The sequence below is a fragment of the Ambystoma mexicanum genome, chromosome 9 (genome assembly GCF_040938575.1).
Source record: "Ambystoma mexicanum isolate Mex_15411 chromosome 9, UKY_AmexF1_1, whole genome shotgun sequence".
Lineage (NCBI taxonomy): Eukaryota > Metazoa > Chordata > Amphibia > Caudata > Ambystomatidae > Ambystoma > Ambystoma mexicanum.
Genome location: NC_090931.1, coordinates 1,541,596,453 through 1,541,620,832, shown reverse-complemented (window position 1 = coordinate 1,541,620,832; position 24,380 = coordinate 1,541,596,453). Strand labels below are relative to the sequence as shown.

The 24,380-nt window shown below is 48.1% G+C and overlaps 1 protein-coding gene across 1 annotated transcript in view; it reads right to left on the bottom strand.

Moving 5' to 3' along the window:
- LOC138489480 (uncharacterized) overlaps positions 1–24,380 on the bottom strand; it is a 446,304-nt gene that overhangs the window by 86,901 nt on the left and 335,023 nt on the right. The window contains exon 7 of the mRNA XM_069617218.1: positions 15,177–15,275. Within this exon, the coding sequence (XP_069473319.1) occupies positions 15,177–15,275 (99 nt within the window). The remainder of the gene's footprint in view (positions 1–15,176; positions 15,276–24,380) is intronic.

Here is a 24,380-nt window from a genome sequence, read left to right as displayed (position 1 = left end):
TTCCCCTATATTGTATATTCCATGTGTTAAAATCCTGGCAAAAATTGCTGTGGTTACAAAATATCGCGGAAAAAATGCTGTGGTTTTTCCACCGCAATCCATGTAAAGGATGCGGGGGACACCCCTGCAACGCCCGCTCCTCTTAAATGGTATAATGGGGCACACCTTTACCGGGTCAAACCTCTGCATTTTTGCCGCGTTTTTTGTATAGGTGACATTTTTGCTGCGATTTTATCACTGCATACCAAATTGTAGCCAAACTGTGGAACTCCCTGCCTTCCACCCTGAGAGCTGAACCTTCATACTGGGTTTTCCGAAGCTCCCCCAAAACCTGGCTGTTTTCTTTGATGGTCCTTTCTCCTCTAAGCCTATATCTGATCCGCCTGCCAATTGTTGTTCTATTGTTTGAAAATAGCTGGTATCTGTAACATTGCATCCATGTATGTGGGTTGTTAGTACGCTTTATAAATGAAATAAATATATAAATGCCATTTGAGGTAGTTGTTTTATTGTAGCTATTTATTATATTAATAATAATCATTTATTTCTCATATAGCGCTACACACCCATAGGTCTCAGAGCACTGAAATGACAGAAGACATTATTATCCCCCAGAGTGTTACTCAATTTATTGAACTCGGAAGGATGAAAGGCTGAGTTGACCCAGCCAGGATTTGAGCCTGCCACAGTAGGCTGCGCACAGATATCAGGGGGGAGCACTTAGCTTATTGTGCTATCTGACCATCTAAGTGTTTGTTGTGGTGCTCCATAACGAGGCCCGCTACTCAGCCTGATCAAAGATGTGGGATGCAAAGTAGTGCATGCTTGGTAGAACCCTATTTAGCCTGGACGCCTGCTCGTCTTTAGGTTCCTCCTAGAAGCTTCCCTGTTTGTAATTGGGGTAAATCCCTGTTGCTCTGCTGGGTGCGACATACATCATGGTTACAGCTGCAGGGGTTGGTAGAAACCTACTTTGCCCGGACGCCTGCTCCTCCTCTGCTGACCCTCTTTGGGTTCCTTCTGGAATCTTCCCTGTTTGTAATTGGGGTACATTCTGAATTCTGTTTTCTGAATCTTTGAAGGAGCGCTTTTGCCTTTTGAACGCTCTCTCCTGCCTGCAGTCTATCAGTCTACAGCAGCACTGCGAGCAGAGCTCTTGCTGCTCTATCCGGCCAGCCCAACCACCCTTGCGGCGTTAAGCCCTGGGGGCAGTAAGGCCTGGAGCTTCTGTTTTGCTGTTTGGCTGTGACCTGTGCCCCTGTGCAACGGCCACTTTACTCATCAACAGTGACTCTGTGAGTACCTTAGGCCAGGGTCTCAGGCTGCCTTTCGACACTCTCTAACTTATACTCGTCACTAGGTTAAGGGGGGAAGAGTCGACTCTGGCAGCTCCTCAAGCTGTTGGGTGTTCCTTACCCTGTGACTTGGGGCCTTTTTCGGACATCCGCAGACTTATGAGACTTTTTTTCACCGCTATGAGCTCTCTATCACATTATTCAAATAATACTGATCTATTATACACCCCTCCCTATGTATTTCCTGAATTTATGGTAGGATCCATACTTGTGTGTTTTAATGTGTATCAGTGGTAGTTTTTATTGATTTCTATCTATTGACCTATTTTAGCTACCACTTCTACTATTTTACTACTGTGTAGCGTCACAAACATTTGGGTATTATTCTTCCAAACTGTACTTTACTTGTCTGTGATATTGATTTTAAACATTTAGTTTTGAAGCTTTCCCCCTCTGCTATTTACAGAGTTGTCTTGCTGCTAATTCTTTGGTTCTCTGTCACTTGATTCCCTAGGCTTAGCCCCTCTTCTGGATGACACGTAAGGGCCTTAGGAGTCCGTCAGTTATGGAGGCTTCTATGGACTCCATTCAATCTGCTGTGGTGGTTCCCTCTCCCGTTTCGAAAGTAGTTACCCCTCCTTTGAATTCCCGTCCTATCTCTCTGGGTAAGCTTCCTCATACACCAGTGGTTGGCTCTTTGGACTCTATTTTTCTGAAAAGCATGGTTCATGCTCAAATTCACTCCCAAGATAGGAGTGAGGAACTTAACATGATGGGCATCACTCCACGCACTCCAGTCGATAATAGCTGTATCTTCTATGGAAAACAGGATATTTCCATTGATGCCCAGGAAGAACGTCTAGCAGCTACTACATCTCCGAATTTGGAGGATGGTGGCAGCTCATTAAGGGCGAGGACCTGTTCCGACTATCTGAACAATAATACAGTGAATACTATCCATCTGACTCCCATCCTGCCACAAACAAAGCTGCTTCTATCTGCCTCTATGTTGGATAGCTCTGGTTCAAATTTTATAGAACCTCCTGTTGCCCCTAATGGGGTTATTGCTCCACAATCTTCCCTGTTAGAGGGCAACAATAATCACACTATTTCCCCCGCTAATCTATCTGGGGAGGTGTCCTCTTCTGGTGGGGTTGTTAATCATACCTCTTCTATTCAGGGGAACCTTTCTGCTACTCCTGCTGGTAATGCCGCCACTCCTACAATGAAATCTACAGTTTTTAAAACACCACTTACGAAACCATTGATTTACACTCCCAAAATAAAATCTAATATGGGCACTTTAGGTAAACCAATTCAAGGGAAAAAAATCTCCATTATTTTGGGAAAAGAACAGCTACTAGTACCCTTATTAAACCTCTGCACTCAGCTTTGACAGTGGCTACTCTGGACCACCTGCACCTGGCGGATGTAGAAAGAAATTAGAGACTGATGATCCTGCAGACAATGATATTGATGATATCAGTATTATCGAATGTGCAGATAAGGCAATAGCTGAGAGTGAGCTGGAACCTAATTCTACTAATACTGATAATGTAACCCAACAAACTTGTGATGCCTCTTACGTGGGCTCTCCCTCTGAACTCACTAATTTCATTGATGAGTATACAGAGAAGCAAAACTGGCTCAGAGAAAGGGGTCTACTACCAGATATGAAAAAGGAACATGCCAGTGAGTCCATACTGCACCATACCCTCAAAGAGGCTGATGATAGAATAAGACTGACTCAACCTACAGTCTCCGCCCTGAATATGGTCTTAAGTTCCTTTGTTAGTCTTTATGACAATATTTGGGCGCAGGTTAGATCACATTCTCTTTTACTTTCTGAGATTTACACCAGGGTGGAGGGTCTTGATAGGTTTGAAGAGTTGGTAAAAAATTATTAAGGAAGATAACCCCTCTATAACTAAACAGTGCCCGGATTCTACTCGGCCAAACCAATTTAATATGGAAGGGCTGTTAGATAAGAAGGGCCTTAATGTGGAATGGGTAACGCCTCGAGGGAAGATACTAATAAGATCTGATCTACAATCACCTCACTCTGCCCAGAGAGTGGAGTATGTGCTCAAACCTTCCATACCCCCTCTCTGAAGGATGACGGAGTCCACTCGGATCACGCCTTAGGTGCAAAACCGCCAATTACTCCTGCAAAGGTGACTATCATTCCCCCCTTGGGAAAATTCCCAGATGGGTTGGCCGTCAATTCCTCTGGTCCCATTCTTCCCGTGCTTGCCTGCGAATCTATTACACTAGAAACGGTTAAATAACACAAGGGAGATATTGTTGCCCCATCTTTAGACTCTAAACCTCATCCCAATCTGGAGATGTCCTCTGGCTTCATTGACCTCACTAAAGAAACAGTACACTTAAAGGGCTTTGCTCATATAGGTTAAAAAAAACTCAACAAATAAAGAAAACTAAAAGTCTGAAAAATATGAAAAAAATAAATTAATTTACTAATCAATTTTTTAAAAATCTGGTTCTGCCAAGTGCTTCCCCATGTGTGACTATTATTACCCCTTCTAAGGGGGTTAATATTCCGGTGGAAGCAGCAGTACCTCTGATTGCCATACTTACTGCTGCTCCTGCTCCCGCTGGGACAATTCTATTACCTACTACTTTAGCTGTAGGCAGTCAAACTGAATCATTGACAGTTAGTTCTGTGCTGAATGATAAAAGTCCCCCTGTGGTTGTGGGGAATGCTGTTTTGGCTGAGGAAACTCATGCCATTTTTAACCCAAAAATAATTTCAACCCTCCCTGAGCCTATAAATAATAGTGCTGTAGTTACCCCCAATGCTCAAATTGAATGCAATTCCGTGGCCTCTTCCTCGGTTGCAGAACCCTTAATTATCCCTGGTAACTTGCTACCCGGTTTAAATCCTACTCATCCTGTGTCTATTATTACTCCCATATCTGCGACCCTGGTTAACCTTGATATGGTGAAACAATTATTTCAGGAGCTCTATAGCACAAAACCTCCCACCGTGGTGGACACTAATCCAACTCCAGGTTCATTTCAGGCCACGGCCTCCACAACTAGTTCCTCGAGTAGAGATGGTCAATCACTTTGCCCCCCCCGAGGGTCATTTGGCTAATGCAGATTCCCTATCAGGGGAGCGTGCTATGGGATTTAGACCAGAGGGGGATCTCTATGTTCCTAATTTCCTTTACCCCGTTCATTTAAAGCCATCAAATGGGGGCTCTTTCAATGGTCATGAAAGATCTCCTGTTGGGCCTCATGTATTCAAAAATAGGACCTCTTTCAATGGTCATGAACGATCTCCTGCTGGGCCGCATTTCCCCAAAATAGGACCATTTTAAGGGGTGCAAGGGGTACTGATTTGGAAGTTGACCCTTTAAGTCAATTTACTAAATGTATAGCTGATTCACTACCCCAACCTTTGGGGGTTAAAGACTCTTTGGAGACCCTGCAACTCACTAGTCTTTGGGGCAGGGGAGTTGCTAGGTCTGGAAAAGACCCGGGGCTAAGCTGATGTCGGAACTGTTGAGACTGGGGGCTAGCTAGTCTTTTGGCTGTAGCTCCTGAGATTCTATCCGGGGCTACAACCAAAAGATCAGGGGCTATAGCCCCCTTAGCCCCCCCCTAGCAACGCCCCTGCTTTGGGGTCAGGATATGCCTATTTGTTTGAACCGTGGAAATATCCTGAAAATGTTTCATCAATTTACACCTCTTTCTCTTATCTCTAGCTATGACATGGAAAGGATTTTCTTTCCCTCTAAAGAACGTGTAGATATGAGCAATCTTGTTTTGAAATCAAGAGTGGTATTGGACTTAATAATGGGCCAAAAAGAGGGCCTAATGCAGCTTGGTTTTGAAGTAAGTTTGCTACAATCTAACCAGCTCTTCAGTAAATATGGAGGGTCTGAAGAGTATAGGGGAAATCTTACAATGGTGTATCACCAGGAAAGGGCTCTGCAGCCCCAACAGAGGCAATTTACGCCCAGACTCAATGGTGATGCCAGAAACTGAGCCCAAGTTACCTCTGGCCTGTGGAAATGAGTATTCCCTTAAGAGTCTTGTCCCAGCAACTAATCCCATGGCCACTAACAAATGTACACATCTATAGAAACCGCAAGCACTGGCATTCCATCAACGTCCAGGTAGTATGTGATGCCAAGGGAATCATCACCTCAGTATATGCAAACTATCCAGGCTCCACCCACGACAGCTTCATCTACAGAATGTCTACCCTAAACCGGGACATAGAGGCTGGGCGGCATGGCGATACATGGCTGCTCGGTGAGTATAAATGCCACTGCGCGTGCATGCATGTCAGATACTGAGTAATGCCACAACCCCACTAATTATACCCATCACCACCTCCCCAGGGGACAGTGCCTACCCTCTCAGCACCCACATGATGACGCCAATTCGGAACCCCACCACGCCACCCCAGGTAAGATACAACACAGCCCACATTGCAACCCGGGGCATAGTGGAGCGCACATTCGGAGTGCTCAAGTCACGCTTTCGCTCCCTTGACCGTTCTGGCGGGCAGCTGCTATACGCTCCCCCAGTAGTGTGCAGGATCATAGTGGCAGCATGTGTCCTGCACAACGTTGCAACACGCCTGGGCCTGGCCGTGGACATGGTGGTGCCCCCACACCCCCAACCACATGCACGCCCGCTGCGCATGGGCGGGGAAAGGGCACGGGGAGGCAGCCCGTACGCAGCTGGTGGCTAATTACTTCACATAATATCACACCCCTGTGGAGTGGGCACAGCCCTGGCACATACCAGCTGACAATCAATGATGACTCATTCTGACAAAGATGATGCCTCAATGGAGAGTCACCTGTCACAACCATACCAGCCTGAGACTGTACATCTGGAAGTGTACCATTGTGTGCCACCCTACCTACACAAACACCACCAATGCTGTGTCATCAAAAGACACACTTCAATGATGCCAATATCACTACCACCATCCAAGATACTACATGACAACAGTGCCATGTCACCCAACACCTCCCCCCCCAGGCCCCCATCCATGTCCCCCTGCACCTGCCAGCAGGCCCACTCTCATCTCCACCATGGCATGTCATGCAATGTGAGAGCAAACAAATTCATACCCCAAACATTACACAAGTGCCACGAAGTACAGTGTCCCGAATGGAAACTGCCCACAAACAATATGGCCACAAATATGTAGCAATAACAACAAACAAGACCAAATACTAAAGGATACGTTGACCTACAACCTGATGATGCCAGCACATCGACCACCTCTTACTGTACAGTGTTGGTGCCAGCCACATCTGTGAGTGCACTGCTTACAACATGAACTCCATCTCCAAAGTAGACGGGCTTGTGAAGACATGAGGACTGACCCTGCAAATTAGGAGGGAGACATGGAAGCACAAGCACACATCAATACACCATGCAGTGTACAATACTACTACAATATGCAATAGGAATGTATACACAGTATTGACTACAGACTGGCCACATAGCTCATGGGAGTCCAACATCACTGTGTAAGTCACTGTCACTTGGGCACACCCTTTGCAAGCCCATGGAAACGGGAAGCAGGAGGGGTATGTGTCTCACAAACCCAAGCATCTAACCCAAACTCAGGACAAGCCTGCATGTGCCCAACGGAATACAGTGGATGCCCACGGGAGCCACACAAGGCAACACACTGCACCTCAAAAATCAAAAATCAAAAATGGCCATGTGGGGGCCAGGGGGGGTGGGGGAGGCCACCCAGGAGGTCCGAGGACAGGATGCTCACCAACAGCCACCTGGGTGAATGTTGCGAAAATAAAACACCTCCATGGGCTCATGGCCTGCACGGCTACTAATTTGTGGGAGAATCACTGCTGGATTCGCTCTCCTCAACCTCTGCTGCTGCCACAGGAGGTGGTGGTGCTATGGGAGGCAGCCCACGCAAAGCCCTGGTTTGGTCCTCCACTGCAGCAAGCATGCGGGTCTGGAAGGCCTCGTTCTGGAGGGATATGGTGCGGAGATCCCCATGCAACACCCGACGTGTTGCCCGGACCTCCGCCCGAGTTGCCTGCATCTCTGCTGAGAGCGTACGGGTGAGGCGCTCCAGCAGCTGTTCTGTCCTGGTGACAGTGGAAGCCTCAAGGTCCAGTAGAGTCTGCCTGAGATGCTGGACCTCTCCCCTCAGGGCTTCCCTCTGTCCCTGGGCATCTAGAGAAATTGATTCCCTCAGATTGTCCAGGGCCGCCTGTCTGTCCCTGTTGGACGCCAACATGTCCTCCCTTACTGATTGGCAAATGGAGGCTGTTGCCTGCTCTAGTAGCTCCCTCTGCCTTTCTGGGGGGACAATGGAAGTGGCCACCCTGTCCATGGCTTGAGCAATCATTTCAGATGATGCTGCCTGTTGGTTGGCCATACCATATATGGATTGCTCCCATACGGTATTGCCAGGTGGCGGACGGCCACCACGTTGGCGGGCACCACACCTGTCTGGGGCAAGGCAAACTGCGCCTCGCTGTGTCGGCACTGCCTGAGGCTGCAGGACTGCATTTCCCCTCTGATCTGCTGGCCCAGGAACAGGATCAGATGTTGCGGAGTGTGGCCCTGCATCCGTAACCACCACAGGCGCACCTACCAACACTGACATCCCCATAGTGGGCTCTACCCCTGGTGCAGGTGGGTCGGACAGAACAGTATCCCTTCCATGATCACATACCTGCGAATCCACATGGGTCTCATCCGAATCAACACTTGTGAAGAGTTCTGGGGAGGTGCACCCATATACAGCCCTGGAGAGAATGCCCTGCAGCAAGAGTGGGTCCTCACCCACCAACACACCACGTCCCCCACTCGTGCTCGGACGTGTCAGGGATCCCTCCTGGGTGAGCACCATCTCCTCACCCTCAACAGCATCAAGTGCGTCATCCTCTGAAAAGACATGAAAGACAGAAAATGGAAACAAGCATTAGCACCATGGCACACAATTAGGCCAGACAAGCAACAGAAACAGTACATGATAGACACATGTCCCACATGACTATGACCCTCCCATGCATGCACAGTCACTGAGTTGGAAGGGGAGGAAAATGTCAGACACTGATGGAACCAAGATGGAAGGGCAACACATCAGATGCATGCTGGCTAGCAGTGCCATCCCACAGTTGGCATGTACCATAGGTATGTCATATATGTGAGAATAGGGCAGAGTGATGTGCAATAGAACTGGGGGTATTTCAACAATCAGCCGGAACGTGCACAGCAAAATACGGTACAATGTTGTTGCATGTTGCCACTTCAAGGTCAACTGGCGCAATATAGTGGCAATTCCTGCTGTGGCCAGAAGGGACACTGCAATACCCAAATCCCGGGGGGCTAAATGCATTGGATGAAGCACATGGGTGACCCAAACCACTCAGGCACACACACCCTGACCTGGCACCCACCCTGGACCCCTCCCACATGCAACGTACACATGGATCACACACACATGCATGTGCACTCACCGGACAATGCCTCGTAATCTGGAAGTTCTCCCACACCTTGGATCTGCTCCTCTGTGACGTAGGTCCCAGCAACATTCTCATGTAGAGTGAGCTCAATGTCCTCTACTGGAGACCCACCTCCAGTCACCAGAGTTGCGGCATGACTTGAGGCCAGCTTACTCTTTGCCCTGCGCTTTAGGTCATTCCATCGCTTGTAGCACTCAGTAGCTGTGCGCCTCATGAACCCAAGGGAACTTATGCTGTCCGCGACGGCCTGCCAGTGTGCCTGACGCCAAGCAGGTGTGATCCTAGACCCTGGAGTGCTCAACATTTCGGCGTCATGATCGGACACATACTGCACAAGTTGATTCAGTTCGGCATCATTGAAGCTAGGCTTCCTCGGCGTGCCGGACTGTGTAGCCGTGTCTGGGGCATCAGCCTGTAGTGCACGAGCACTCTTCCTCTTCCTCTTGTGAGGTGGTGGGGACTGTGAGTGGCATATGCCGCTCTGGCCACTCGGGGCAGGAGCACCGGTGGACTGTGTCGTAGTGTGCAATGGCACACTGACCATCTGACTTCCTGCAGGCATTAGCTCGAGTGTGATAGTGGCAGGGGGAACCTCAGACTGACGGACTGGGACCAACACTGTCCTGGCTGGGAGAGACAGAGCTGGGGTGGATGGAGCTGCAGCTGCCCCTGCAGCCTTCCCACTCCACCTACTTGGGGCAGCTGATGACATGGCTGCCCCTGATACACGTGGCCTGGTGACACTGACTGGCACGGCCACCCGTGGCCTAGACTTGGGGACCTGGAAATCAGCCTGGGAGTCGGCCTGTGCCAGGTCAGGTGCCACAATGGACGGGTCCGACAAGGGCTGAGCATCGATGGTGTCAGCCACGTTTTCCTCAACCATGGGGGGGGGCATGGGTCTCCCTGACTGGTCCTCCACACGTGGGGTGCTAGGGGTAGCCTGCAAATCCCGGCCACGTCCCCTACCGCGCCCGCCACGCCCACCTCTTGAGGGTCGGCCACCTTTGCCACCCTTACCTCTTGCTCGCCTCCCAGACATGGCACTGATGTAGCTGTGCGTATGGGAGTAGCAGGGAAGTATTGTCCTGGGCAATTGGGGGTCAAAGGGGTAGGGTACTAGATGGTATTCATACCCTAGTGCACTTGCAAGGCTGAATGGAACCCCTGGGGAAAGATGACGGGTCACGCAAAGCACAGGCACCCCAATAACAGAAAATGACGTGCAAGCGACCCCTCGTAGACCACGTGCGTGGAAACAAAAACACGCACTACGCTGTGGCACCCAGAAACACAATAATGAACGTATGCGTGTCACACGCAGCCTACAATGACCTCTGAAGGGGTAGGCGACACACGGGGCAAGCACTGTTGGAAAATAGGTGCGCAACTCACCGTCTGCCAGGAAAAAGTGCGTGAAGTAGACGCGCGTGCGCGCCCACGCGTTGGCAACACCCCCGCCAAAAGAAGAATTGTACGCTGTCTGAGGAGACAGGACTACAGGAGAAGTGAACGCTGTCTGAGGAAACAGGTCCAGAGAAAAAGAGGAAAAGAAAAACTGACAGAGGTAACAGGGAGTACGGACTCGAAACGCTGTGAAGTAATTCGCGTGTGAACCGACAAGAAGTACAGATTTCACCCACTCGCTCTCCACGAAAAGCACGTACAAGGAAATGACGTCCTACACGTACCTTTTAAACCGGATCACACGTCCAACGTCACTTCCGCGTATACGTGCTAAGGACCTATTACATGAGCTGTGACTAGGACGTGCAGTTCACGTCACAGACGCGCCTGCGCTGTAAGGGCCTTTGGTCCGATGGATTCGTGTACCCAGCCAAAACGCGTGTGAAGCCACCCGCAGGCCCCTGAAATACACGCACCCGCTCCCCCAGGCCCCATCGCGTGTGAAACCACCCGCAGGCCCCTGAAATACACGCACCCGCTCCCCCAGGCCCCATCGCGTGTGAAGCCACCCGCAGGCCCCTGAAATACACGCACCCGCTCCCCCAGGCCCCATCGCGTGTGAAACCACCCGCAGGCCCCTGAAATACACGCACCCGCTCCCCCATGCCCCATCGCGTGTGAAACCACCCGCAGGCCCTTGAAATACACGCACCCGCTCCCCCAGGCCCCATCGCGTGTGAAACCACCCACAGGCCCCTGAAATACACGCACCCGCTCCCCCAGGCCCCATCGCGTGTGAAGCCACCCGCAGGCCCCTGAAATACACGCACCCGCTCCCCCAGGCCCCATCGCGTGTGAAACCACCCGCAGGCCCCTGAAATACACGCACCCGCTCCCCCAGGCCCCATCGCGTGTGAAACCACCCGCAGGCCCCTGAAATACACGCACCCGCTCCCCCAGGCCCCATCGCGTGTGAAACTTCTCGCGCACCCCTGATATACACGCACCCAGCCAAAACGCGTGTGAAACTTCTTGCGCACCCCTGATGTACACGCACCCAGCCAAAACGCGTGTGAAACTTCTCGCGCACCCCTGATATACACGCACCCAGCCAAAACGCGTGTGAAACTTCCCACGCACCCCTGATATAGACGCACCCAGCCAAAACGCGTGTGAAACTTCTTGCGCACCCCTGATATACACGCACCCAGCCAAAACGCGTGTATGACTTCGCGCGCACCCCTGAAATGCACGCACACGCTCCCCCAGGCACAATCGCTGAGCTGTGTATACGGTATTTTTCAAGCGCACATTTTGGCGCACATGTATTGGGATGCTACCGCCTGCTTTCTGTGGCGTACGGGTATGGGCCTGTGCGCGTCTTTGGCCGTGCGCTGTTTTACCCGATTCGATTCCATGAATGCCTGTTGTAGGCGAGCGTCTGGGCGTTCCGCGCACTTGCCTCCTGGACCTCCCCTGTGCCGCCCACATTTTCACGAGTTGTTCCCCATTCCGCGTGTCACGCCCCGTTTTCCGCCTACTTTTGGGATGTGCGCCGCGCTATGTGCGAATTCGCTGTGGCTTTATCGCACAGCGTTAGGTGACCTGTGCGCTAGCATGCGGCGCGCACTTTTTCAGCGCACATCCCACATTTTGCTCGTGCCCGTGCTTCCATGAATGGATGTGCGCTGTTTTCTGTGCGATTTTCTGCGATTTTTTCTGTGCCACTGCGAATCGCACGTTTTCGCATGCGTGCGCCGCGTTTTCCATGAATCGGCCTGTAAGTCTTCGTAGACCATTCCTTGTCTTCCCTCTCGTCTGAGGTTCAGGTCTCTTTCAACCCATGGAGTGACCATGGGTCTTTGTTGGTTACTTTTCTATCTCCTTTCCCCTCAAGTTACTGCCCTAGCGGGACCACAACAACTTAACACTGTGGGACAAGGGACCGGGGTACGTTGGTCGTCGGCTAACATTAATCTACTCAATTGTCAACTTATCTCTTCGTTCAATCATACTTCCCTTTTGTGGAAACAAGTGGTTTTTAACACCTTACACTTTGACACTTTTCTGAATGCTCTCCATAGTAGTATCTATGACTCACTCAGGAAGGGTAATCCTAAAAGATCGCATGCTCATAGGTATGATCAGGAGTTGGCCAATGAAAAGGCCCATACTCGGAAACTTATCAGAGAAGTCCAATTGCTTGACATTGACTGGGATAACAAAAAAGCAAAAATAAAATCCATTCGTCAAAAATATAAAAATTATTGCAAATCAAGAAAATCTAGTTTGCTGCAAAATGATGCGTAGTTTATGTTTAGAGTCCTGGTCAAAAGAGATCTTAGGGCGTTCTGGGCTATCTTTTCAGCCCAAGACCAGGATGCGGTTGTTGACCAACTGAATGCCACCCCAGAGGTTCAATGGGTAGACCATTATACCGAACTCTTTGGTAGAGGGGAAGAGGGGCTAGAACATGTACAACTAGGGAGGATGTACCAAACGTTAGGTGGGAGCCCGTCATTGATTATGAGACAATAGTAGGGTTAATTGCCAAAGCTAAGAAATCCAGGGCTCCTGGTCCTAACGGCCTGACGAAAAATACATTGAAAGCGGAACCAGAAATCTGGGCAAAACTTCTGTGTCTGCTATTTCAAGATGTAGTTAATACTGGTCATGTCCCAGCTAGTTGACAGACTGCCCACATTGTTCCCATTTTTAAGAGAGGTCAACGAACTCTGGTCAAGAACTACAGACCAATCTCTCTTATTGATGCGGACTGTAAGCTTTTTGCTTCCATGCTTCTTTCTCATCTCAATGTTTGGATCAAGGAAAACCATATCCTTCCGAAACAACAAACAGGCTTCAGGGTTGGCCATTCAACTAACCTTAACTGCTTTATTCTAACTGCCTTACAAAGCACAACATGGGGAACATTTGTTGGTACTCTCTATGTTGCCTCAATCGATTTGTCAAATGCATTTGATTTGGTAATTAGGTCAAGGCTCTGGGCAAAATTATCAAAGTGGGGGATTCCGGCAGGTCTTCTCAACCTAATTATGGCAATAAATGAGAACTCGGGAGTCCATATTAGGATTGATTTAGAAGGAACCCTCTCTAGAAGAATAAGGACACGTACTGGGGTCAGAAAGGTTTGTTCCTTAGCTCCATGCCTTTTTATTCTCTACTTGGCAGATTTAGGGGAGTTTCTCGGAAATGCAGGCTTGGTGAATGCAAAATTGGGGGATCTCAGGCTCTCGTGGTTGGCATATGCTGATAATTTCCTTCTCTTTGATCAGACCAAAGTGGGCTTGCAAAGACTTGCATGCAAGTTTGAAGAATACTCTACACTTAATGGGCTAAAAATCAACCTGAGTAAAACCACACGATGGTCTTTTCTAAGGGGAAAAAAGGGAATAAACAAGTGTGGAAAATTGGCAGTGAAAACATCACGAGAGCACATAAAATTGTCTATCTGGGATTCCTTATTTTGGCCCAACCATCGGCCACTGAATTAAGATGCTCACTCAGACATAAAGTACTCCTGCTTGTCTCACAGTCCATTAAGTTAAATAACAAATATGGCAGGTTCTCCTTTAAGTCAGTGGTAGATTTCTTCAAGGGAAAGGTGATTCCAAAATTAATATATGGAATGGAACTACACTATTTGGTTCTCTTGACCTTTTGGGACACCCTTGAGGGTATCTATTGGAAAAAGGTCATGAAATTGCCCAATTGTGTCCCGATAGCGGCTATAAGGTTTGAATTGGGTTTAGTTTCTCTGCGAGCCAGAATCCTTTGGAGAGCTCTCGCACTTTTCTCTGCCCTGCTCTGTCCTAAACATGACACACTCTATGATGATGTGGGTAAGACTCTCTTCTCACAGGGATCCCTAGACCGAAACCTATTTCTTTTAAAATGTAGGGACCTCTGTGACAAGACCTTATTAGATTTGTCTACTGATAGGGATACTTTGTTGACCAATCCGAACAAAGTTAAACAGCTCCTTTTCTGTTGTGACTGGAATGATATGCTGGAAAAATTACATAGTTATCCATCTCTTTGCGACTTACAATTTCATCATAAGAAGAGAGACTGCTTGTCTTTTATTCTGACACAATTTCCTAACTGCCACCACCATTCACTACTCCTGAAACTTAGATGGAATATTTTGCCTCCTAAGGAAGTCTTGCATAGAAGGAAGGAGATAAGTGACTTGGATCTTACATGTCGTTTCTGCCACAACCCTGGGGCTATTGGATCTGCCTGTCACTTTTTCTTTTAGACTGTGCAGCACTGAAAGGTCTTAGGGCCACCTATTTAGGCAGATTCAATACCCTGGGACTCTTGGGGGCAGAAAATCTTATCTGGTCTCACTGTCTCTCTATTTATAAAACCATAGATGGACTTGCGGTGGCGGGCTTTATTAAATCATTAGATTTGTATGCACCTTCTCTATGATCTACCTGTATGATGAATTTCTAATCCTTTTATACCATCTAATGTCCTGCATATGTATATAAATGTGATATTTTATTGATATTTTTGAGGGAAGTAGGACTTGGAATTTTGTATTGGTTTTACTCCTGCACTGACTTTAGTGGCTTGTTCTATGTTTCCTACTTTTGTAGAAGAAGGCTCCTGGGGTTGCATTGTATCTTTAATCACATCTATGGTAATGTGTGTATATATGCACTTAACTGTTCTTTTCTTTTCTTATTGAATATAATTCTAAAGGTTTCTTTTGTAAACCGTATACCATAAATAAATAATGCTTGGGGTACATTTCTGTAACTTGTTGTGAAAGGTGTCTCAGGTCAGCAGGTGTGCACATGAAGTGAGCAGTCAAGCAGCATTAAAGGTCCCGCAGGACTTATCAATTTAGATGTCAGACATTATCTGGAAATACAATCCAAGCAGGGGGTGGAGGGAAGGGGGGCACCGGGATGCATCAGCCTCATCAGTCCTCACTACCTACCTTCATGACTTCCAGTCGCTGCGTCATGCGGCTCCATGGAACAGGCAGCAGCCTCGTCTTTAACACCCATCGTGTCCATGGTTGCGATCCTGGCGTATCCTGTAATCACATGGCAGTATTGATCCAATCAAATGAGTACATAGATGCTACAAACTGACCATTGTGATCTGCGAAAAAGAACCTGTATGAATACAGCACCTGCCGCTGCTCTGTTTTATGCACAATACAGCGGTGTGTGCATACACAAGATAATGCATAGTGGCAAAGGTCATGTAAAGCACTTCGAGCTAATGTGCAGCCCACATCTATTCAATGATTACATTCTGTGTTCTTTCAGACACTCAGAGAACTGATGGCACATTCAGAGACTCAAATGCTTGAGCGTGGAAGACTCCAACACTAGAAGACTGACTCGTGTTTAGCACTGAGGGGTCCTCTGAGGCACCACACGCTTTCTCAAGGGCTCAAACTAGTTCATTAAACAACGCACACTAATATTAATGATGTAAATATTCACGTTAATAAATCCTTCTTTAGTTTTATGTCCAAATAACTCCTTATTGTCATTTCAAAATATTGCTAGTTTTGGTGAGGTTTCTCTTAAATTAAATCTTGAGTCTTAATCCTAATCCCTTGCCTTCCCAGCTCATGTGCAACACTGGCGAGAGAGCGGCATGGTGGCTGCTCCCACTGCGGCTATGGAGCAAAGCCTTGGCAGGAGTGGCTGTCATACCAGTCTCTCACCAGATATTGCTGGAGAGTTGGACCAATGAATACAGTTTGGAGAATCCCTCATGAATCTGGAAATCAATTAACCAGAATTCGTGTTTCACTCCATTCACTTTCCAGGCACTCACTCCATTCACTTTTCCAGGTTCCACTCTATTCACTTTCCAGGCACTCACTCCATTCACTTTCCAGGCACTCACTCCATTCACTTTCCAGGTTCCACTCTATTCACTTTCCAGGCACTCACTCCATTCACTTTCCAGGTTCCGCTCTATTCACTTTCCAGGCACTCACTCCATTCACTTTCCAGGCACTCACTCCATTCACTTTCCAGGCACTCACTCCATTCAATTTGCAGGTACTCACTCTATTCACTTTCCAGGCACTCACTCCATTCACTTTCCAGGCACTCACTCCATTCACTTTCCAGGTTCCACTCTATTCGCTTTCCAGGCACTCACTCCATTCACTTTCCAGGCACTAACTCCATTCAGTTTGCATGTACTCACTCCATTCACTTTCCAGGCACTCACTCCATTCACTTTCCAGGCACTCACTCCATTCACTTTCCAGGTTCCGCTCTATTCACTTTCCAGGCACTCACTCCATTCACTTTCCAGGCACTCACTCCATTCACTTTCCAGGTTCCACTCTATTCACTTTCCAGGCACTCACTCCATTCACTTTCCAGGCACTCACTCCATTCACTTTCCAGGTACTCACTCCATTCACTTTCCAGGGACTTACTCCATTCACTTTCCAGGGACTTACTCCATTCACTTTCCAGGCACTCACTCCATTCACTTTCCAGGCACTCACTCCATTCACTTTCCAGGTACTCACTCCATTCACTTTCCAGGGACTTACTCCATTCACTTTCCAGGCACTCACTCCATTCACTTTCCAGGCACTCACTCCATTCAGTTTGCATGTACTCACTCCATTCACTTTCCAGGCACTCACTCCATTCACTTTCCAGGCACTCACTCCATTCACTTTCCAGGTTCCGCTCTATTCACTTTCCAGGCACTCACTCCATTCACTTTCCAGGCACTCACTCCATTCACTTTCCAGGTTCCACTCTATTCACTTTCCAGGCACTCACTCCATTCACTTTCCAGGTACTCACTCCATTCACTTTCCAGGCACTCACTCTATTCACTTTCCAGGCACTCACTCCATTCAGTTTGCATGTACTCACTCCATTCACTTTCCAGGCACTCACTCCATTCACTTTCCAGGCACTCACTCCATTCACTTTCCAGGTTCCGCTCTATTCACTTTCCAGGCACTCACTCCATTCACTTTCCAGGCACTCACTCCATTCACTTTCCAGGTTCCACTCTATTCACTTTCCAGGCACTCACTCCATTCACTTTCCAGGTACTCACTCCATTCACTTTCCAGGGACTTACTCCATTCACTTTCCAGGTACTCACTCCATTCACTTTCCAGGGACTTACTCCATTCACTTTCCAGGCACTCACTCCATTCACTTTCCAGGTACTCACTCCATTCACTTTCCAGGGACTTACTCCATTCACTTTCCAGGGACTTACTCCATTCACTTTCCAGGGACTTACTCCATTCACTTTCCAGGCACTCACTCCATTCACTTTCCAGGTACTCACTCCATTCACTTTCCAGGGACTTACTCCATTCACTTTCCAGGGACTTACTCCATTCACTTTCCAGGCACTCACTCCATTCACTTTCCAGGCACTCACTCCATTCAGTTTGCATGTACTCACTCCATTCACTTTCCAGGCACTCACTCCATTCACTTTCCAGGCACTCACTCCATTCACTTTCCAGGTTCCGCTCTATTCACTTTCCAGGCACTCACTCCATTCACTTTCCAGGCACTCACTCCATTCACTTTCCAGGTTCCACTCTATTCACTTTCCAGGCACTCACTCCATTCACTTTCCAGGTACTCACTCCATTCACTTTCCAGGCACTCACTCCATTCACTTTCCAGGCACTCACTCCATTCAGTTTGCATGTACTCACTCCATTCACTTTCCAGGCACTCACTCCATTCACTTTCCAGGCACTCACTCCATTCACTTTCCAGGTTCCGCTCTATTCACTTTCCAGGCACTCACTCCATTCACTTTCCAGGCACTCACTCCATTCACTTTCCAGGTTCCACTCTATTCACTTTCCAGGCACTCACTCCATTCACTTTCCAGGTACTCACTCCATTCACTTTCCAGGGACTTACTCCATTCACTTTCCAGGTACTCACTCCATTCACTTTCCAGGGACTTACTCCATTCACTTTCCAGGCACTCACTCCATTCACTTTCCAGGTACTCACTCCATTCACTTTCCAGGGACTTACTCCATTCACTTTCCAGGGACTTACTCCATTCACTTTCCAGGGACTTACTCCATTCACTTTCCAGGCACTCACTCCATTCACTTTCCAGGTACTCACTCCATTCACTTTCCAGGGACTTACTCCATTCACTTTCCAGGGACTTACTCCATTCACTTTCCAGGCACTAACTCCATTCACTTTCCAGGCACTCACTCCATTCACTTTCCAGGCACTCACTCCATTCAGTTTGCATGTACTCACTCCATTCACTTTCCAGGCACTCACTCCATTCACTTTCCAGGCACTCACTCCATTCACTTTCCAGGTTCCGCTCTATTCACTTTCCAGGCACTCACTCCATTCACTTTCCAGGCACTCACTCCATTCACTTTCCAGGTTCCACTCTATTCACTTTCCAGGCACTCACTCCATTCACTTTCCAGGTACTCACTCCATTCACTTTCCAGGGACTTACTCCATTCACTTTCCAGGTACTCACTCCATTCACTTTCCAGGGACTTACTCCATTCACTTTCCAGGCACTCACTCCATTCACTTTCCAGGTACTCACTCCATTCACTTTCCAGGGACTTACTCCATTCACTTTCCAGGGACTTACTCCATTCACTTTCCAGGCACTCACTCCATTCACTTTCCAGGTACTCACTCCATTCACTTTCCAGGGACTTACTCCATTCACTTTCCAGGGACTTACTCCATTCACTTTCCAGGCACTCACTCCATTCACTTTCCAGGCACTCACTCCATTCAGTTTGCATGTACTCACTCCATTCACTTTCCAGGCACTCACTCCATTCACTTTCCAGGCACTCACTCCATTCACTTTCCAGGTTCCGCTCTATTCACTTTCCAGGCACTCACTCCATTCACTTTCCAGGCACTCACTCCATTCACTTTCCAGGTTCCACTCTATTCACTTTCCAGGCACTCACTCCATTCACTTTCCAGGTACTCACTCCATTCACTTTCCAGGCACTCACTCCATTCACTTTCCAGGCACTCACTCCATTCAGTTTGCATGTACTCACTCCATTCACTTTCCAGGCACTCACTCCATTCACTTTCCAGGCACTCACTCCATTCACTTTCCAGGTTCCGCTCTATTCACTTTCCAGGCACTCACTCCATTCACTTTCCAGGCACTCACTCCATTCACTTTCCAGGTTCCACTCTATTCACTTTCCAGGCACTCACTCCATTCACTTTCCAGGTACTCACTCCATTCACTTTCCAGGGACTTACTCCATTCACTTTCCAGGTACTCACTCCATTCACTTTCCAGGGACTTACTCCATTCACTTTCCAGGCACTCACTCCATTCACTTTCCAGGTACTCACTCCATTCACTTTCCAGGGACTTACTCCATTCACTTTCCAGGGACTTACTCCATTCACTTTCCAGGGACTTACTCCATTCACTTTCCAGGCACTCACTCCATTCACTTTCCAGGTACTCACTCCATTCACTTTCCAGGTACTCACTCCATTCAGTTTCCAGGCACTCACTCCATTCAGTTTGCATGTACTCACTCCATTCACTTTCCAGGCACTCACTCCATTCACTTTCCAGGCACTCACTCCATTCACTTTCCAGGTTCCGCTCTATTCACTTTCCAGGCACTCACTCCATTCACTTTCCAGGCACTCACTCCATTCACTTTCCAGGTTCCACTCTATTCACTTTCCAGGCACTCACTCCATTCACTTTCCAGGTACTCACTCCATTCACTTTCCAGGGACTTACTCCATTCAATTTCCAGGTACTCACTCCATTCACTTTCCAGGGACTTACTCCATTCACTTTCCAGGCACTCACTCCATTCACTTTCCAGGTACTCACTCCATTCACTTTCCAGGGACTTACTCCATTCACTTTCCAGGGACTTACTCCATTCACTTTCCAGGCACTCACTCCATTCACTTTCCAGGCACTCACTCCATTCACTTTCCAGGTTCCGCTCTATTCACTTTCCAGGCACTCACTCCATTCACTTTCCAGGCACTCACTCCATTCACTTTCCAGGTTCCACTCTATTCACTTTCCAGGCACTCACTCCATTCACTTTCCAGGTACTCACTCCATTCACTTTCCAGGGACTTACTCCATTCACTTTCCAGGTACTCACTCCATTCACTTTCCAGGGACTTACTCCATTCACTTTCCAGGCACTCACTCCATTCACTTTCCAGGTACTCACTCCATTCACTTTCCAGGGACTTACTCCATTCACTTTCCAGGGACTTACTCCATTCACTTTCCAGGGACTTACTCCATTCACTTTCCAGGCACTCACTCCATTCACTTTCCAGGTACTCACTCCATTCACTTTCCAGGGACTTACTCCATTCACTTTCCAGGGACTTACTCCATTCACTTTCCAGGCACTAACTCCATTCACTTTCCAGGCACTCACTCCATTCACTTTCCAGGCACTCACTCCATTCAGTTTGCATGTACTCACTCCATTCACTTTCCAGGCACTCACTCCATTCACTTTCCAGGCACTCACTCCATTCACTTTCCAGGTTCCGCTCTATTCACTTTCCAGGCACTCACTCCATTCACTTTCCAGGCACTCAACCATTCACTTTCCAGGTTCCACTCTATTCACTTTCCAGGCACTCACTCCATTCACTTTCCAGGTACTCACTCCATTCACTTTCCAGGGACTTACTCCATTCACTTTCCAGGTACTCACTCCATTCACTTTCCAGGGACTTACTCCATTCACTTTCCAGGCACTCACTCCATTCACTTTCCAGGTACTCACTCCATTCACTTTCCAGGGACTTACTCCATTCACTTTCCAGGGACTTACTCCATTCACTTTCCAGGGACTTACTCCATTCACTTTCCAGGCACTCACTCCATTCACTTTCCAGGTACTCACTCCATTCACTTTCCAGGGACTTACTCCATTCACTTTCCAGGCACTCACTCCATTCACTTTCCAGGTACTCACTCCATTCACTTTCCAGGGACTTACTCCATTCACTTTCCAGGGACTTACTCCATTCACTTTCCAGGCACTCACTCCATTCACTTTCCAGGCACTCACTCCATTCACTTTCCAGGGACTTACTCCATTCACTTTCCAGGGACTTACTCCATTCACTTTCCAGGCACTAACTCCATTCACTTTCCAGGCACTCACTCCATTCACTTTCCAGGCACTCACTCCATTCAGTTTGCATGTACTCACTCCATTCACTTTCCAGGCACTCACTCCATTCACTTTCCAGGCACTCACTCCATTCACTTTCCAGGTTCCGCTCTATTCACTTTCCAGGCACTCACTCCATTCACTTTCCAGGCACTCACTCCATTCACTTTCCAGGTTCCACTCTATTCACTTTCCAGGCACTCACTCCATTCACTTTCCAGGTACTCACTCCATTCACTTTCCAGGGACTTACTCCATTCACTTTCCAGGTACTCACTCCATTCACTTTCCAGGGACTTACTCCATTCACTTTCCAGGCACTCACTCCATTCACTTTCCAGGTACTCACTCCATTCACTTTCCAGGGACTTACTCCATTCACTTTCCAGGGACTTACTCCATTCACTTTCCAGGGACTTACTCCATTCACTTTCCAGGCACTCACTCCATTCACTTTCCAGGTACTCACTCCATTCACTTTCCAGGCACTCACTCCATTCACTTTCCAGGCACTCACTCCATTCACTTTCCAGGTTCCACTCTATTCACTTTCCAGGCACTCACTCCATTCACTTTCCAGGCACTCACTCCATTCACTTTCCAGGCACTCACTCCATTCACTTTCCAGGGACTTACTCCATTCACTTTCCAGGGACTTACTCCATTCACTTTCCAGGCACTCACTCCATTCACTTTCTAGGTACTCACTCCATTCACTTTCCAGGGACTTACTCCATTCACTTTCCAGGGACTTACTCCATTCACTTTCCAGGCACTCACTCCATTCACTTTCCAGGTACTCACTCCATTCACTTTCCAGGTACTCACTCCATTCACTTTCCAGGCACTCACTCCATTCACTTTCCAGGTTCCACTCTATTCACTTTCCAGGCACTCACTCCATTCACTTTCCAGGTACTCACTCCATTCACTTTCCAGGGACTTACTCCATTCACTTTCCAGGTACTCACTCCATTCACTTTCCAGGGACTTACTCCATTCACTTTCCAGGCACTCACTCCATTCACTTTCCAGGTACTCACTCCATTCACTTTCCAGGGACTTACTCCATTCACTTTCCAGGGACTTACTCCATTCACTTTCCAGGGACTTACTCCATTCACTTTCCAGGCACTCACTCCATTCACTTTCCAGGTACTCACTCCATTCACTTTCCAGGCACTCACTCCATTCACTTTCCAGGCACTCACTCCATTCACTTTCCAGGTTCCACTCTATTCACTTTCCAGGCACTCACTCCATTCACTTTCCAGGCACTCACTCCATTCACTTTCCAGGCACTCACTCCATTCACTTTCCAGGGACTTACTCCATTCACTTTCCAGGGACTTACTCCATTCACTTTCCAGGCACTCACTCCATTCACTTTCTAGGTACTCACTCCATTCACTTTCCAGGGACTTACTCCATTCACTTTCCAGGGACTTACTCCATTCACTTTCCAGGCACTAACTCCATTCACTTTCCAGGCACTCACTCTATTCACTTTCCAGGCACTCACTCCATTCAGTTTGCATGTACTCACTCCATTCACTTTCCAGGCACTCACTCCATTCACTTTCCAGGCACTCACTCCATTCACTTTCCAGGTTCCGCTCTATTCACTTTCCAGGCACTCACTCCATTCACTTTCCAGGCACTCACTCCATTCACTTTCCAGGTACTCACTCCATTCACTTTCCAGGGACTTACTCCATTCACTTTCCAGGTACTCACTCCATTCACTTTCCAGGGACTTACTCCATTCACTTTCCAGGCACTCACTCCATTCACTTTCCAGGTACTCACTCCATTCACTTTCCAGGTACTCACTCCATTCACTTTCCAGGGACTTACTCCATTCACTTTCCAGGGACTTACTCCATTCACTTTCCAGGCACTCACTCCATTCACTTTCCAGGTACTCACTCCATTCACTTTCCAGGCACTCACTCCATTCACTTTCCAGGCACTCACTCCATTCACTTTCCAGGTTCCACTCTATTCACTTTCCAGGCACTCACTCCATTCACTTTCCAGGCACTCACTCCATTCACTTTCCAGGCACTCACTCCATTCACTTTCCAGGGACTTACTCCATTCACTTTCCAGGGACTCACTCCATTCACTTTCCAGGCACTCACTCCATTCACTTTCTAGGTACTCACTCCATTCACTTTCCAGGGACTTACTCCATTCACTTTCCAGGGACTTACTCCATTCACTTTCCAGGCACTCACTCCATTCACTTTCCAGGCACTCACTCCATTCACTTTCCAGGTACTCACTCCATTCACTTTCCAGGTACTCACTCCATTCACTTTCCAGGCACTCACTCCATTCACTTTCCAGGTACTCACTCCATTCACTTTCCAGGGACTTACTCCATTCACTTTCCAGGGACTTACTCCATTCACTTTCCAGGGACTTACTCCATTCACTTTCCAGGCACTCACTCCATTCACTTTCCAGGTACTCACTCCATTCACTTTCCAGGCACTCACTCCATTCACTTTCCAGGCACTCACTCCATTCACTTTCCAGGTTCCACTCCATTCACTTTCCAGGCACTCACTCCATTCACTTTCCAGGCACTCACTCCATTCACTTTCCAGGCACTCACTCCATTCACTTTCCAGGGACTTACTCCATTCACTTTCCAGGGACTTACTCCATTCACTTTCCAGGCACTCACTCCATTCACTTTCTAGGTACTCACTCCATTCACTTTCCAGGGACTTACTCCATTCACTTTCCAGGGACTTACTCCATTCACTTTCCAGGCACTCACTCCATTCACTTTCCAGGCACTCACTCCATTCACTTTCCAGGTACTCACTCCATTCACTTTCCAGGTACTCACTCCATTCACTTTCTAGGTACTCACTCCATTCACTTTCCAGGGACTTACTCCATTCACTTTCCAGGGACTTACTCCATTCACTTTCCAGGCACTCACTCCAT